The sequence below is a fragment of the Mus pahari genome, chromosome 13 (assembly GCF_900095145.1).
Source record: "Mus pahari chromosome 13, PAHARI_EIJ_v1.1, whole genome shotgun sequence".
In the NCBI taxonomy this organism is placed as follows: domain Eukaryota; kingdom Metazoa; phylum Chordata; class Mammalia; order Rodentia; family Muridae; genus Mus; species Mus pahari.
Genome location: NC_034602.1, coordinates 36,405,290 through 36,420,264, shown reverse-complemented (window position 1 = coordinate 36,420,264; position 14,975 = coordinate 36,405,290). Strand labels below are relative to the sequence as shown.

The 14,975-nt window shown below is 42.9% G+C and overlaps 1 protein-coding gene across 5 annotated transcripts in view; it reads right to left on the bottom strand.

Annotated features, from left to right (window-relative positions):
- The window catches only part of Cc2d2a (coiled-coil and C2 domain containing 2A), a 78,806-nt gene that overhangs the window by 30,831 nt on the left and 33,000 nt on the right, over positions 1-14,975 (bottom strand). For all 5 annotated transcript variants that reach the window (XM_029545245.1, XM_029545243.1, XM_029545246.1 and 2 more), the window contains 8 exons: positions 14,262-14,468; positions 12,892-12,998; positions 9,638-9,778; positions 6,133-6,289; positions 5,380-5,621; positions 3,331-3,508; positions 2,667-2,823; positions 265-412 (listed from right to left, as the gene is read on the bottom strand). In XM_029545245.1, coding sequence (XP_029401105.1) covers positions 265-412; positions 2,667-2,823; positions 3,331-3,508; positions 5,380-5,621; positions 6,133-6,289; positions 9,638-9,778; positions 12,892-12,998; positions 14,262-14,468 — 1,337 coding nt within the window. The remainder of the gene's footprint in view (positions 1-264; positions 413-2,666; positions 2,824-3,330; positions 3,509-5,379; positions 5,622-6,132; positions 6,290-9,637; positions 9,779-12,891; positions 12,999-14,261; positions 14,469-14,975) is intronic.

The window sequence follows — 14,975 nt, the reverse complement described above, 5'->3', positions numbered from 1 at the left end:
TTATGCACCCTCGAGTTCACAAGGTGAGAGAAGAACACAGAGTTTCTGAGATAATTAAACAAACAAAAACTTTTTTTTTTTTGGTGTATCTGACACCAATGGCCATCCTATATATGTCAGCTGATTAGTATTCTAAATTTTAAGAAAAAATGTAAAAGAACCATTAAAATACAGGCAGCTAGAAAGAAAGGAGAGAACATGACATCCCAAGCTTCCCCACCCTATGTCTCTAACATAGTCACCAGTTCATTCTAGTCATGTTACCTTCGAAATCCAATGTTCTGCTGTGACAGTGGAGGAATTAAAGGAATCCCATTTTCTCCAATGGCCCATGCCACACTGTGGGACACTTTCCCTGAGGTCATTAGAGTCAGTTGATTGCTGCCATCAGCTTCAAAGGAGAAGGGCACCCCTAAGGGAATAGCAAGGTCAACAGGGTGGTGTTTAGAAAGGAGAGGACCCAGGCCTGCAAGAGTGCAGATGGTAGAGAGACAGAACCTGGGGTAGGGGTGGTGGGCTGGAGCTCATGCTCCGAGTTGGGCTACTAGAATTGTTTTGCAGGTAAATCTGCACAGAATTAAGCTCTCTCTGACACTGAAAGTAGAGTTTCCATGGTGTGCTATCCCTGAGACCATTGATTGGTGTGCAGTATCCGCATTCTGCTATTTCACAATTGTGAGAACTTTGAAGAATTACCTATGTTTTCTGGAACTTAGCTCTTTTACATATAAGGGATAATAACAACATTCTCCTAGGAAGTTTTTCAAAATTAGGTATTAGTCTATTTATTTCAGACATTTACATGAGCTCCTACTAAGGCTAAACTTAGCAGTGAAGAAATCAAACAAATTAAAAGAAATGAGGTTATGTGACCTTCTAAAAAATGGAGTCCTATTGTGATGTTTGTGTTTTAGTGTTTATAGCAGAGCTAGTAAGGGCTTAGGGTGCTGGTGAGCATCAAGGATCAAGAAAGATGATATCAAGGAAGATATAGAGGAAATTTATGCTGTAGGGGTCAGGGGTGTGGATGGTTTCATGCTGTGGCCAAGGCAGCCTGATTAGAAAAATGCAGAGGCATGCTGGATCAAAGAGTTCTGGGCCAGCCTCGTCTACATAGCAAGTTCCAGGAGAGACATGATGGGATCTAGCATTATCTTGGAGACAGAGCGACAGCTACATAGAGAGAACCTGTCTAAGTAAACAAATAAACAAGCAAGCAAACAAACAAAAGAGACACCAGATAATGCCTCCGAGGAAAGAAGGAGACAGTCATGTAGGTAAAAACTAGTTAAACCATAAGGTCCATCGTGCATTTTATCAGAATTGAGAATGTTAACGAACTGTTGTAGAAATATTTAACCTCGAGCCGGGAGTGGTGGCCCACGCCTTTAATCCCAGCGCTTGGGAGGCAGAGGCAGGCGGATTTCTGAGTTCGAGGCCAGCTTGGTCTACAGAGTGAGTTCCAGGACAGCCAGAACTACCAGAGAAACCCTGTCTCGAAAAACCAAAAAAAAAAAAAAAAAGAAATATTTAACCTCAACCCAGGATTTCTACCCAGTCTTTGCCTCTTTAGTTCCCAGATAAAAGACACACATAACCTTTATATTCATAATACACCTTAAATGGCACAGGAGCTGGGCAGATACCTGTTTTCTATATTGTTAGAATTAATTTCCTACCGATAACCCTAAATTATTACTATGTTGCATCTGGGCTGCTCTTACCATAACCCTGAGTTATTACTTTACCATGTTTCTTCTGGGCTGCTCTTAACTCTAATTAGCCAGCCTTCGGGGCCACCTAACCCATGGATGCTTCTCTCACCTCCATTTACCTTCTTCTTCACCTCATGGTTCTCCTCTGACCCCAAGCCCTGGAAACCTAAACCCCACCTATGGCTCTTCTGGCTAATTGTTGGCTGTTGGCATCTTGATCTGCCCATCAGAAATAACTTGAAGGCAGTGTCACTTGGGGCTACATGCAGATTCCAGGTCTTGGGGGCCAGCATGTAGCATTACAATAAACTGTAAGACCAAACCTCAGCAATAAATGATCTCCATATAATGATTGAAATTAGTGTCTTTTAGCCTTATACACCTATATCACTCTGGTATATCTTTTTAATGCCCAATTCTTCACTTTCATTTCTAATTATTTCTTTACAAAAGATTATTACAAGTGGGATTAAGGCATCAAAATGTTTATCAAAGCTCTTTAATTCATACTACAAAATACTTTATAGTAGTGTAGTCATGTGTGTTTTCATAGAGAAATGACTTGGCAAACATCCATGTATCTTATGAACACATGTGAAGGCTAAAAAGAAGTTCTACCATATAGATCCTACAGATTAGACTCACTCCCTCAGTCTTGGCACAAAGAGAGCCTTTACATGCTGAGCCATTTTATCGGCCCTCTTTCTCCCTACCTCCTCCCCTCCCCCAGCCCTCCTGAGACAGGATGTTATTCTGTACTTCCAACTGTGGTCATCCTCCTGCCTTAGCCGCCCAAGTACTAGGGTCATCATTCCTGGCTTCTTTTGAATGTTTGATACCAATTTTATAATTATTTGGCGATAACTATTAATCAACTGGGAAGTGGAAAAAGACAGATTCAGATATGACAATGGTAACCATTAGCTGCTGAAAACAATTAGCTTTGCTTACCACTTCCAACTCCCTCGTGGTCTAATGTCACATGCTGGTTACTGCTGAACTCCACCTCTTCAATGGGGGCCCTTCCCGTGACAAGGGTCGTCTCAGGGATAGGCAGGAAGACCTCGGCTAGCAAGGTGGTACCACTGTGACCAGTAGTTTCATAGACCTGAAATCCAGAGAAGAGACTCAGCCAGTAGAGGTGGCAATAGAATGTGTTCTCAGGTGTCAGTCTACATTGTTAGTGTCTGTGCTGGTCTGCCCTGGAGACCATCTTATATATACCCTGCTTGGGACCAGCCTGATTCTCGGTTACTCTAATTTCCTGGGATAGGGCATTGTGATAGTCGATATTATCAACATGATGGGATGGATCTAGGGTTACCTAGGGGACAAGTAACAGCATGTCTGGGTCCTAGTAGATGGTCACGTTGAACTATTCCTTCGCAAATCAACTAGGGAACTCTCTGATCCCAGTAGTTCCCTACCAGCCTTTTTAGACACCTAGAGTGGTAACCTATCTGTTTTCACTGATATTACAAAGAAACATTTGATAACCAAGAGACTGACCCCTTCCTCTGGAAACACCCAGTTTGTCCATAGCTGATTTTAAACTATCTTACAATTTCAGTGACCACAAAATCCTGTGGACTGGGATAATAGTTAACAGATGTACCTGAAGCATTAAGCTCTCTGGCCAGTTGAATATCTGCAGGTTGAAAATTTGTCCAAAGTGAACCCGGAAATCTGCTCCTAGAGGCCGGCTAACAGTCCTCGACACCTCCTTGCCGTTGAAGACCACCTTTAAGTACACAGAGCGCCTCCTGACATCTTCCCTTCTCGAGACCTCCACCCTGCAAAGTGAGACCACCCACAGCTGTAGTCAGTGTTTGATTACTAAGGATCACCGTGCATTTGTTCACTGGATGGACACCAAACATTACAAGTGACACAGTGGCAACATTATATATCAGTCCCTTTGACCCAGACAGTGATAGGTCTTAAGGGGCTTGCTACAATCAAATATTGTGACATGGAACTAATGGGGAAGCCATTGACAGGCACCGAAAAGGCATGGGGGGTGGGGTGGGAGGACAGGCCAAGAGTCCAATCCCTGTTGGACCACAGTCTCCTCTAATTTCTTAAATGAGACCTATGCTTGCATATAAAACAAAGTCTTAAGTAAACATATTCCTTATTAAGTGGAATTAGCTCAGGACTAGAGGGACTCAGTGATAGAAAGAGGGGGAGGGGGAAGAGAGAAGTTCCTGTTTTTCTAGGGGATCTAAATCCTGGTCAGGCAGCTTATACTGTCTTTAGTTCCAGAGGTAGGGGGTTCACCTGATGACCTCTTCTGACCTCCACAGCACCCACACACATAGACACATAAACAGCAACAAAATCTTTTTTAAAAGGAGTTAATTCAGATTGCATGGAACAGTAATGACTTGTGTTTACACTGCTAGATTAAAAAAAAAAAGATTTATTTATTTATTTATTGTATACGAATACACTGTAACCCACCACATGGTTGCTGGGATTTGAACTCAGGACTTCTGGAAGAGCAGTCAGTGCTCTTAACTGCTGAGCCATCTTGCCAGCCTCCCTATCCACCCACAGCTGATAGATTTTACACGGAAACTAGGGTAGCCCATTTTAGTAGTTAGATCCAGTCTCCTTCTCTAAGCCCTAAGCTTTTCCTTCATGTTTTCCTAGAGTAGGTGGATGCCCAGTGGATGCCCAGCACTAAGAAATATGGCTGACTTTAAAGACCATTCCAATCACAGAAGAGTGCACCCCAACACACTGAGAGAGCTGAAGCAGAGGGAGCTGGAAGACAGATCAGAGTCTTCAAGATTAGTGTTTAATCTTATTTGCAGAGACACTACAAAGATGCTAGTCAATAGCAATTACAGCCTATTGACAAAAGTAAAAATGACATTCAAATAAAAAAACAGATATAGCATTTTGAGATGGTAGTTTGGCAATTAAATATTATTTTGGTTAAATATGTAAAACATAATATTTATTATTTTTAACTTTTTTGAGACAGAGTTTATGTAGCTGGCCTTGACCCTTTTCTTTCTGTTTCCCAAGTGCTGGGATTTCAGGCACGACCCACCATTCCCAACCATTTTAACTATTTCTAAATCTACATTTTTAGAACCAATAAATACACTCATGTGCAACAGCAATTGCTACATACCTAAAAGTGTTTCATTTTCCCTAACAGAAATTCTCTTGTCATTATGAAGTGGAGGATCATTTTAATATTTTATATTCCTGCAATTTAGACATATCCAGACATGAACGGGCTTAAAGCTGAAGTCAAGAGGCAAGGAGACACTTCAGTGTATCTGCTAGCCCGAGGGGGCATGGGCACAGAAAGTCACTGCGGAGAGCCGGCATTGACTTGTTGGGGTTCTTTTCTATAGGCAGCTCTATGGATAGTGTTCCTGGGTAACAAGTGGGGTGCAAAGATGGGGCAAACCATAGGACATCTCTAAGGTAAGCATACACGTGCAGTTTTACATAGTTCAACCTCATGTTTATGTATAGGAACATGGTTCCTCTGTTCATATGGCATAGTGTGATTATATATATATTTCTCTGTGTGCTCCTGTGTGTGTATAGGTACATGTCAGTATGCACCAGTGTCATCAACGGTCAGAACATGCTTACCTTGTACATTCCAATATCACGTATGGTTAGAACATGTGCTTACCTGGGACACTGGTCATTGGGGGTCACATTCCCTGCCAGACTCAACTCTGGAACGAGTGTGGGCTCCCCTGGCCTCCTCCTGCTGTGGGCCACTCTCTCCCGCACCTGTTGCTCTATGACAGCTGGGTCTGCGGGTTCTGGGGGGATGGGCTTCTTGACCTCTTCCTCAGGAAAGGGCTCCTCATCCTCTTCCTCCTCAGGGTGTTCCTCTGCTGTTTGCTTCTTTTTCTTCTTTTTGGCCCTCTGTTGGGTAAGAGGTGACCTAAGTTTCAAAACAGTCTCCAGGACTGGCTTTCAGCAGCATGGCACTGAGAACAGAGCGAACTGGACACCTCCAACCCCAGCCCGTCTCCAACAGCATTTCCCTGTGCTTCGGTTCTCCCCCAAAGTGGAGACAAACACAGACACCACACACACACACACACACACACACACACACAAAACTTCTGGAATGAGGCAACATCTGAAGAGCATTCAGCGGAGGCATCAATACCCTCCATGCACGGCAAATACACATTCGACATATGTATTACTGATTATACACAGTGCTATCAATATGGAGTCTGCGTGGGTTTTTTTGGATAAAAGATATTAACCAATCAATCCCTTAAGGTAAGAAGGAGACAGACGAGTCGGTGGGAGACCTCCGTGTGGCCTGTTGGTCTAGCTTCCCTCCTCCTGTCTCAGGGGCTTGCCTTCCGGGGCCCTCCCTAGGCAGCCCTACTGCAGGGATGCTGAGTGATGCTTTGCAAACCTGGGTTTTCCTCCAGGCCTTCCACTGCTGATGAGACGCTCTGTACTCTTCCATCTTTGTGGCGTATTCCTCCATGTGCTCCTCCAGCAGTTCACGGATCTCAGCTTGAATCTCGGCTTCATAGGCATCCTCATCTAGTTTCGGGTCAACTTTTTCCCTTGAAATGAATTTGCAGCTCCTGGTTAGTTCTTGGAATGAAATGAGATGGTGATCATGCAGCAGATACAATGCTGGGCTTGCCCTGTGCCAGGGTCTTGGCTAAAACTATTGCTTGTATTAAGCTGTGAGCCCCACGCTATCATCAACCCTGAGGAGACATTAACACAGACAGTTAAGAAACTAGCTTGTGAGTACACAGGGGGAAGAGCTGTGGACCTTAGTAATAGGGCCATTCTGGATAATTGTCCCCGTGGGTTGCCAGGGCGGAGTAAATTCTACTCCAAAGGGCCTGAGGATTCATTTGAATAGTTTTATTATGTCTTTGTTACTGAGTCCCTTAAACCACTTCCTGAACTTGGGTTGATGACTTCAGGTTGTTTTCTTATGATTTTGTTGACAAGCCATTAGTTCATCCCAATAAAAGGAGTATATCCACAGTGTGTTCTGTAGATGTCTGTCGAAGGGAAATGCCCCTTACAACCATCTCAGTACTTGTGATGGTTTCAATAGGTATGGCCAATATAGAGTCCTGTGTGTGAATGCTTGGCCCATGGGGAGTGGTACTATTGGGAGGTGTGGCCTTATTGGAATAGGTGTAGCCTTGTTGGAGAAAATGTGTCACTGGCTTCCAAGTCTCATATGTGCTCAAGCTGTGCCCAGTGTCACACACAGTTTCTTTCTACTGCCTGTTGATCAAGTTGTGTAACTCTCTGCTCCTCAAGCACCATGTCTGCCTGCATGATGCCATATTTCCCTTCATGATGGCAATGGACTGAACCTCTGAACCTGTAAGTCACTTAAATGTTTTCCTTTATATGAGTTGCCTTGGTCAAAGTGTCTCTTCACAGCAATGAAATCCTAACTAAGACCGTACTGGATTAATAGATATGAAGGTCCCTTACTTGTCTACAAGGAGCCTTTTCCTCATTCCTGACTGGGGAGACCTTTGAGGGGGACACAACAAACAAGCTGCACCTATGTCAGTCTGGCAGTCTGGAGTTGGTGCTGGGTATGGACTGCAGACTCATTTTTACCCAGTGTGTCTACCTTCCTGCTTTCTCACTCTGTAATTCTCTCCATTGCCTAAAACTATGAGGGTTAGCCCAAGATTTGGGTGCAGAAACAAATCTTGAGAGAAACTTGTGGGGGAGGTTTGGGGCATACATTTATTTATTTATTTATTTATTTATTTATTTATTTATTTATTGTATATGGCTGAGGACTGAAGCTAATGTCTTGGCTAATTCTAGGCAAGGGCTCTACTACTGAGCTGTATCTCTAGCTTGAAATAGTTTTTTTTTTTTTTTTTTTTTTATATTTTTTTTTTTTTTTTTTTTTTTTTAAGATTTATTTATTTATTATATGTAAGTACACTGTAGCTGTCTTCAGACACTCCAGAAGGGGGCGTCAGATCTTGTTACGGATGGTTATGAGCCACCATATGGTTGCTGGGATTTGAACTCTGGACCTTCGGAAGAGCAGTCGGGTGCTCTTATCCACTGAGCCATCTCACCAGCCCTTCAAATAGTTTTGACTCAGTATTTGAATAGATATTAAGTGGGAGGTACCCTGCTAGTTCCATGTACCCAATGTGGCAAGGCTTCTGCCTCAAAGAGCAATCACACTTGTTTTTGCCCTGAACATGTTATGAATGGTTTCAGTTTTGGACAATTACAGCTTCTCCATCCAAATTTATAATTATTTTTAACCGAAACGTATCTATTAAGTAAAGCGCTAGATAATTGCCTTAGTTTGTTACTTTTCTCACTTATGTGTGGTTACACCATTTGCCCCAAAGAGTCGCCCAGAAAGGGACCAACAATAGTTGCAGAGAGGGTCTCCATGGAAATCGACAGCACAGTGGGGCATTAAACTACACTCCTACTGATGTATGGAGTTCTCGTGAATCACATGTGTCAGCAAAGCGTAGCTTTCCTATACTACAAACAAAGAACAATTGCAACTGGATTGAAAAGGAAATGGGAAACACATAACTAGAAAGATTGTAGGAGATGGTGAAGTAGTTATCTGTATGAAACAGGAGATGGAAAGTATCAGACAATAAACAGGAGCATACTCTACATTTTAAAACTAAAAGTTTCTCACCAGAGGGAAAAAGGAAGGGGGAGGGGCAGAAATGATTGGAGGGGGCAGGGTGGGAAGGAAGAAGGAGGAAGAGCTCCTGAGAACAGAGAGGTCCTGGGTACCTGGAGCACATTTTATGAACAAGTTCAGGTCCCAGGTATCTTCAGAACACATGCAAATTACACACAGGTAAAGGAGGCATAATAAACCCAGCCTTATGAGAAGTCAGGAGAATAGAAATTATAGCAGGTGACAGGGACACTGGTGAAGGCATTAAGGGACATCACCCCTCTGAAGTGCATTTGGAGTCAGCATGTCAAATGGAAGAAGGCAATTTCACTTCCAGGGACATGCATCCAGGAAACCGAGGTGCGTGCACACTAAAAGGCAAGTCTGAAACTCTTATGTAGTGAAGTTTGTGGGGTGTGAGTGTGTGTATGTGTGTGTAGTATGTATGGATACATGTTGACACGTTGAGTGTCTTCCACTATTTTTCTCAGCCTTATCTTTTGAGACAGTCTCTCTTCCTAAACTCGGTTCTCATCAGTTGGCTATACTGGCTGGTGAGGGACCCCTGGGATCCATCTGTCCTGACCCCCAACTTCCAAGCACCAGAATTCCAAACTTGTGCAAGCATGCCTAGCTTTTCTCATGGGTGCTTGGGATCTGAACTCATGTCTTTATGCTGATGCTGCAAGCATTCTCTTGACTGAGACAACTTCTCACCTAGATGCTGTCAATCACGGAGATATACATAGCACAAAGAATTGTGTATTTTATACATTGAGTCTATAAAAGTGGAAAACAAGCAATATTAAATTGTGTATTCTCAGGGCTGGAGAAGTGGCTCAGCAGTTAAGAGCACTGACTGCTCTTCCAGAGGTCCTGAGTTCAATTCCTAGCAACCACATGGTGGCTCACAACCATCTGTAATGGTATCCAATGCCCTCTTCTGGTGTGTCTGAAGATAGCGACAGTGTACTCATAAACTTAACATAAATAAATATTTTCTTTAAAAAATGTGCATTCTCGGGGCTATATACAAAGCCAGGAAAATGGTGGTCATAGAAGCAGACAGCTGAGAGTGCGGTGGAGAGAAGCATGGGAGCTGTCGGGTGCCTTTCATGCTCTACTTCTCAGCCTGCGGAGCAGCTGCACAGCTGAGACTGTTCGCTCATAGTTTTTAAACTGTATCTATGCACTCCATATCCTTTTTTGCTGTATGACACAGCCCGATAAACCAATACCTGAGAAGCCTTACTTTCTCAAGACGAGCTTCAACGGTGTGTTTGTAAACCTCTGGAACTCCCGTAACGACTTCATCTCTTTCCAGACCTTTATGATGGTCTTCAGCAGTGTTCGATCTTTCTCTTGTTCAGCATCTCGTAGTTTTCGAGTCTGCCTACGAGATGTAATAACTGGTGAGTTTGTATCAGCTGTGTTCATATAGTAAACGTTAATAGTGCTTCAGTATTGCATACTGAAGTAGACAACCCTCCCTTGTACATGGGGTCGCAAAACTGTAGCCCAGTTTCCTAGGCTAAGTTGACTTTCTCTCTTCTAACACAGTTCTGCCACGGTTTCTAAGTGAATCGGAGATTCTTTGCATCTCCGATTCACTCATATGACAATTTTCTCTTGCTAAGAGTTTTCAGTATTTCTGAGAAACTGTTTGGTTAGCAGCTGTGAGAGGAAGTAGAAAAAGAGGAGGTAATAGGATAGGGTCTGTATTCTGGACGTTTTCTTTAATTTATTCTCTCTTAACTGAATTGCTCTAAATTATCTTTTAAAATTCTTTTTCAAACTATTGTCCCTCCTACTGACAGCTGCCTTTGTAGCTATGACAGGAAGAGACTAGCAGGAGTGATTGTCTCAGATGAAGAGCGCTGACATCCCAGTTGCCAGACAAGCACTGAGGGCTCTCTGTGTTGACACAGATCCTGAGTTCTGCACAGAGAGGATGCAATGCTGTTGCCTGCTGTGAAGAATTTTAGTGCTAACGAGATGACAAATGGTTCTGGTTTCAACTGTAGAGATGGCATTTGAAAGTGCGTTTTCTCTCTCTCTCTCTCTCTCTCTCTCTCTCTCTCTCTCTCTCTCTTTCAGTTACTTAATCTGTTTTGGGATCGTCTGATATATAAATCTTCTTCATAAATGGTGGCCAAATCCAGACTCCGAATTCACTCTGGCCCACCATAAATTAGCTAGTGGATTAATTTTGAACAGGTGCCATGTGTGGCTCTGGGTGTACAGACATGCCTACAAAAGGCACAGTGTCTCTATGCTCAAGTAGTTTGCGGTACAGCCCAGAGATCACACATGTAAGTGATGGCAACATACGACACAGCGTGGACCTATGAGGACATCCTGGGAAAGCCAACGGGGCGGGACACTGAAGAAATTAGCATCCCCTGGCTGTGTGAAGGCCCAAGAATGGCAGTTCTACTTGGACTGACTTGGGCTGCAGAGACAGCACGGAGAAGTAAGGGTGTCTGACTCCTTAGTGGCTATAGAATAAGGGTATGCAAAGCATGATAGTTATTGTTGGGAACCCAGGACTCAGGAGTCTCTAATGGCCTTAGGAAGCAAGAAAGTGACAGCCTTGTGTGAATTTTGGCTTTGTCACCTATTAGCTGGCCTTGGACAAGCTAAGTCACTTCTCTATTCTCTTTTGTCAGTACAGTCCTAGGGAAAACCAGGATTGTTTCTCTTCTCTCTGTCTCTTTCCCCTCCACCACCTCTTTCTGTGTCTCTGTCTCCTTCCCTCTCTTTCTTTCTTCTCCCTCTTATTCCCCTCTCTGTCTTTCTCTCTCAAGCCCATAACTATTTTCATACTCATTCTAGATTAAAACTAAGATTATCCTCATATAGAGGCTGTGTTTTAAAGATAAATAATTTTAGAACCATATATGCCTGTACCCCTAGAATTTGAGAGGCTGAGACAGGAGGACTGCCATAAATATGAGGCCAGACTCGTCTACATAATGAGAAAGGCCTTGCCAAGCATCCAACATAACTGTAATAAGAATAATAGTTTACAATTTTAAGCATACTTTTAATTCTTTTTCCAGTATACAAACTGCACTAATTCTCACTTTGCAAGAAGAATTTCCAATTCATGCCTAGATTGGAGAAAGAAAAACATACATTGAGACTCCAGGATTATTATTTTCTTCTCTAAGACTTTTTTTTTCTGTAAAAATATCCACACACTAACACACAGGGATTTTAATTATTGTACAATTTAAAAATTATCTGAGCAATGTCTGTCACTTGAGGGCTTCACACTCTACAGTAAATCTATTAGTAAATCTATATAATAAATGGTGGCCTTTGAATGATAGATACTTAAATGTGTAGTGAGAAGAAAAGGGCTAAGATGGGCACATAAAAAAGCAGGTGACAGAAGGAACTATGCAAGGATTCCTCAAAACAATAAAACATGTGCACATAGACCCCCATTTGTATTCTATACTTCCTTATTTAGGAGCAATGATTAGGGCTTTACATTTTGAATTTTAAAATTATGAATAACTCAGAGAAATGGAAAAGAACAGATACTGAACAAGATGCTGTCCACTGACGTCTTCTCTTAATGACTCTGGATTATTTTCAACAATATTACAACTGAAGCTGCCCTCCCTTGCCACACTCACACCCCTTTTCTCCCTCCCAAGATAAAGAATCAGATTGGACGGGTGCCTTTTCTGTCCATAGCATAGATGTGTTACCCAAGACAAATGAGTATTGTTCATGTGCAAACAGCCTATGGCAGGTGGGTTTATCATTCAAGACTACTTTCCAGATCCCCCATGTGGGAGCATGCTATCAGGCGCATCTATCTTAAACTGTGGAACAGACGTCTGTGTCAGCACAGATGTGATCCTGGTAGCACTGGCTTATTTCTAGACCTCCTTTTGTGGATGATGCAGCACATCACAGCATTTGTCTCCCTGTGACCCAGGCACGTGACTCTTTAGACTACACGCCCCCGAAACTCTCAGTTCTAGCTGGTGGACACCTTTCTGTACTATACTAATTTTAAAAGTTATTTTTAATAATTTCACATATATACACTCTTTAGTCTTACCCCTTTTACCTCTCTACTGTCCCTGACCACCCTGAACAAATCACATTTGTGACCCTCCAAGATCAACGAGGACAGTCTGTGTGACAGTGAGATTGGAGGTGTCTGTTGGAACCTGGTGGCCTCAGCTGTGGAGACACATCCAAAGACAGTGATCCCCACTTCTCTCAGAGTCTATGTATAGCCAACAGTTCAGAGGTAAAGGGTAGATAGATAGGTAGGGCCTGTGAGCCCTTCTGTCTTCCTTGATTCATTTGTAATTGAGCTGCGTTCATATGTTAAATTACCGATATCATTGTATCATTTGGCAGACTTGTATATGAATTCAATGCATTTTCAAAAGTCTGGAAATACGAAGTATAAACTCACATCTAACAGGAAATAGAAAGTGTTAACTCACGTCTAACAGGAAGTCCTTGAAAACTCACCGAATTTCAGATTTATACTCATTGATGGTTTTCTGAGTTGTGTCAAGAGACGGATGAGGTTTCTCTGGGTTAAGACTGGTCTGAACAGCTTTTCTTAGTGCTTGAAGCTTAACATGACAGGGATAGAAGTTTCATGTTAGAAACTCTTTAACCATGAGTTGAAAGGTGCGAGCATCTACTGTGGCTGCCCAAGGCTCCAGCCATCTTCAGACTTTCACCAAAGGTACCAAAGCTGACACTGACAAAGAGTTGCTGATTCTGCTTTTTATGAATCTGGATCTCTATGGAACATTGTTTATCCATCTTTGCTCTGGGATCATCAGACTGCTCAGTAGAAATATACATTTTATTAAGTGCCTCAGAAACAAGTTTACTTTCAAAGATAACAGTGGGTCTTTCAGGGGTTCTTAACTCAAATAGTATTCTTTTGACATGAAGAAATCACAAAGCTGGAGGAGATATCATAGGGTAGCCGGTAAGGTTTGACAGGTGAAACCACATGGTTTGAAGCCATTATTGCCAGTAGAAGCCCCACAGGGTGGTATCACACTAGAAATGGATCCAAGGGACAGCCATTCCTCTGCAGCAGCTGAAGCTGCTGGTCTGTGCTTGAGCACTACACTACGGAAAGGGGCTACATAAAAATCAGACTGTCTGGGAACAGATGTGTTCTCAAGCCACCAACAGGCTCAGGAGCCGATATCACTAATTAATAACTTTGTGTCACATGATGTGCACGTCTCATGGGTAGAGCCACTTGTAGCACACACGAGTCTCCCTCTGTAAGGCACAAACATGCTGGTGAATCTGGGATTGTTAATTGCATACAATCTATACTTTCCTGTAGTAGTTAATCCCATTTTTTCAACTTGTTAAGATCTAGACCCATCTGGGAGATGGGCATCTGGGCATGTGTGTGAGGGGTAATCTTGACTGAGTCCACTGGGGCTGGGAGTCCTACTGTGGGTAGCACCATTCCTTAGGCAGAGATCCTGAACTATATAACATGGAAAAATAGCTGAGCACTAGAGTGTTCTGTTCCTTTGTCGTTCTCAGTCCTGAATAACTGATGAGGTAAGCTGCTTTAAGCTCCTGCCTCCTTAACATTCTCACTGTGATGGACTTTATCCTGACCTGTGAGCCCAAATAAACTCTTTCTTCTTCAAGTTACTTTTGTCAGGGTATTTTAACACAGCAACAGGAGGAGGAGATCAGACACCTTCCTGTTCCCTCTGGGTAAGACACTATCACACACCCTGGGCAGAGAACATGTGACATGGGGGACAGAAACGTTCCATGTTAGAAGCATCTCCAGTCGGTTAATCAGAAGAACCAGCCCCATCAACCACAGGCATGGAGAACACAAGTACCTTATCTGTAAGAAATTTCGTCTTGTTTCTCTGCTGTCTTGCAAGGTACTGGTCATACAACTGGGCCAGCTTTGATGCCAAGACATGCTCCCGGCTAAAACAGGGATGATGAGTGAAGATTAAGCCAGAAATATCGATGTCCAGTTGGAAATTTCCTGGAGGGTCTCCAGATCCAATCATATGCTGTCTGTGGACATACTTCTCTGCCTGCCAAAGAGAGCAGACTATGAGTCTTGTTCTCAAAGGAAAGGCTGTTAGATGCAAACTATCATGGATCATTTTCGTGTAGACTTCCTTGTTTCTTGAAGTCTTGTGTTTTGCAGCTGATGGCCTTGAGCATTTGGATTGCAGATACCCTCTGTTGTACTAAGATTTAAAAATCTGTAGCACGTTGAATAATGTAGGGAGAGAGACGGGGGGAAGACTGAGCCCCACATGCAGAAGTGGGAAGGGAATTCTTTGGTGTGCACTGTATCAAATAAGACTGTTTTCCATCTAAAACCTCTTCAGAGTATTCCCCATCAATCACCACTGTTTACTGAAGCAGGGAGTATCACTGATTTTATGCTTATATTCCTCTCCTGGTTAGAGACAGACTGCCATCAGAGAGTGTTGCTTTAAGTCAGAGTGCCCAATGCTTTAAGACAGAGAACTAAATGCTTGGAGACAGAGTACCAAGTGCTTTGAGACAGAGTACCAAGTGCTTTGAGACAG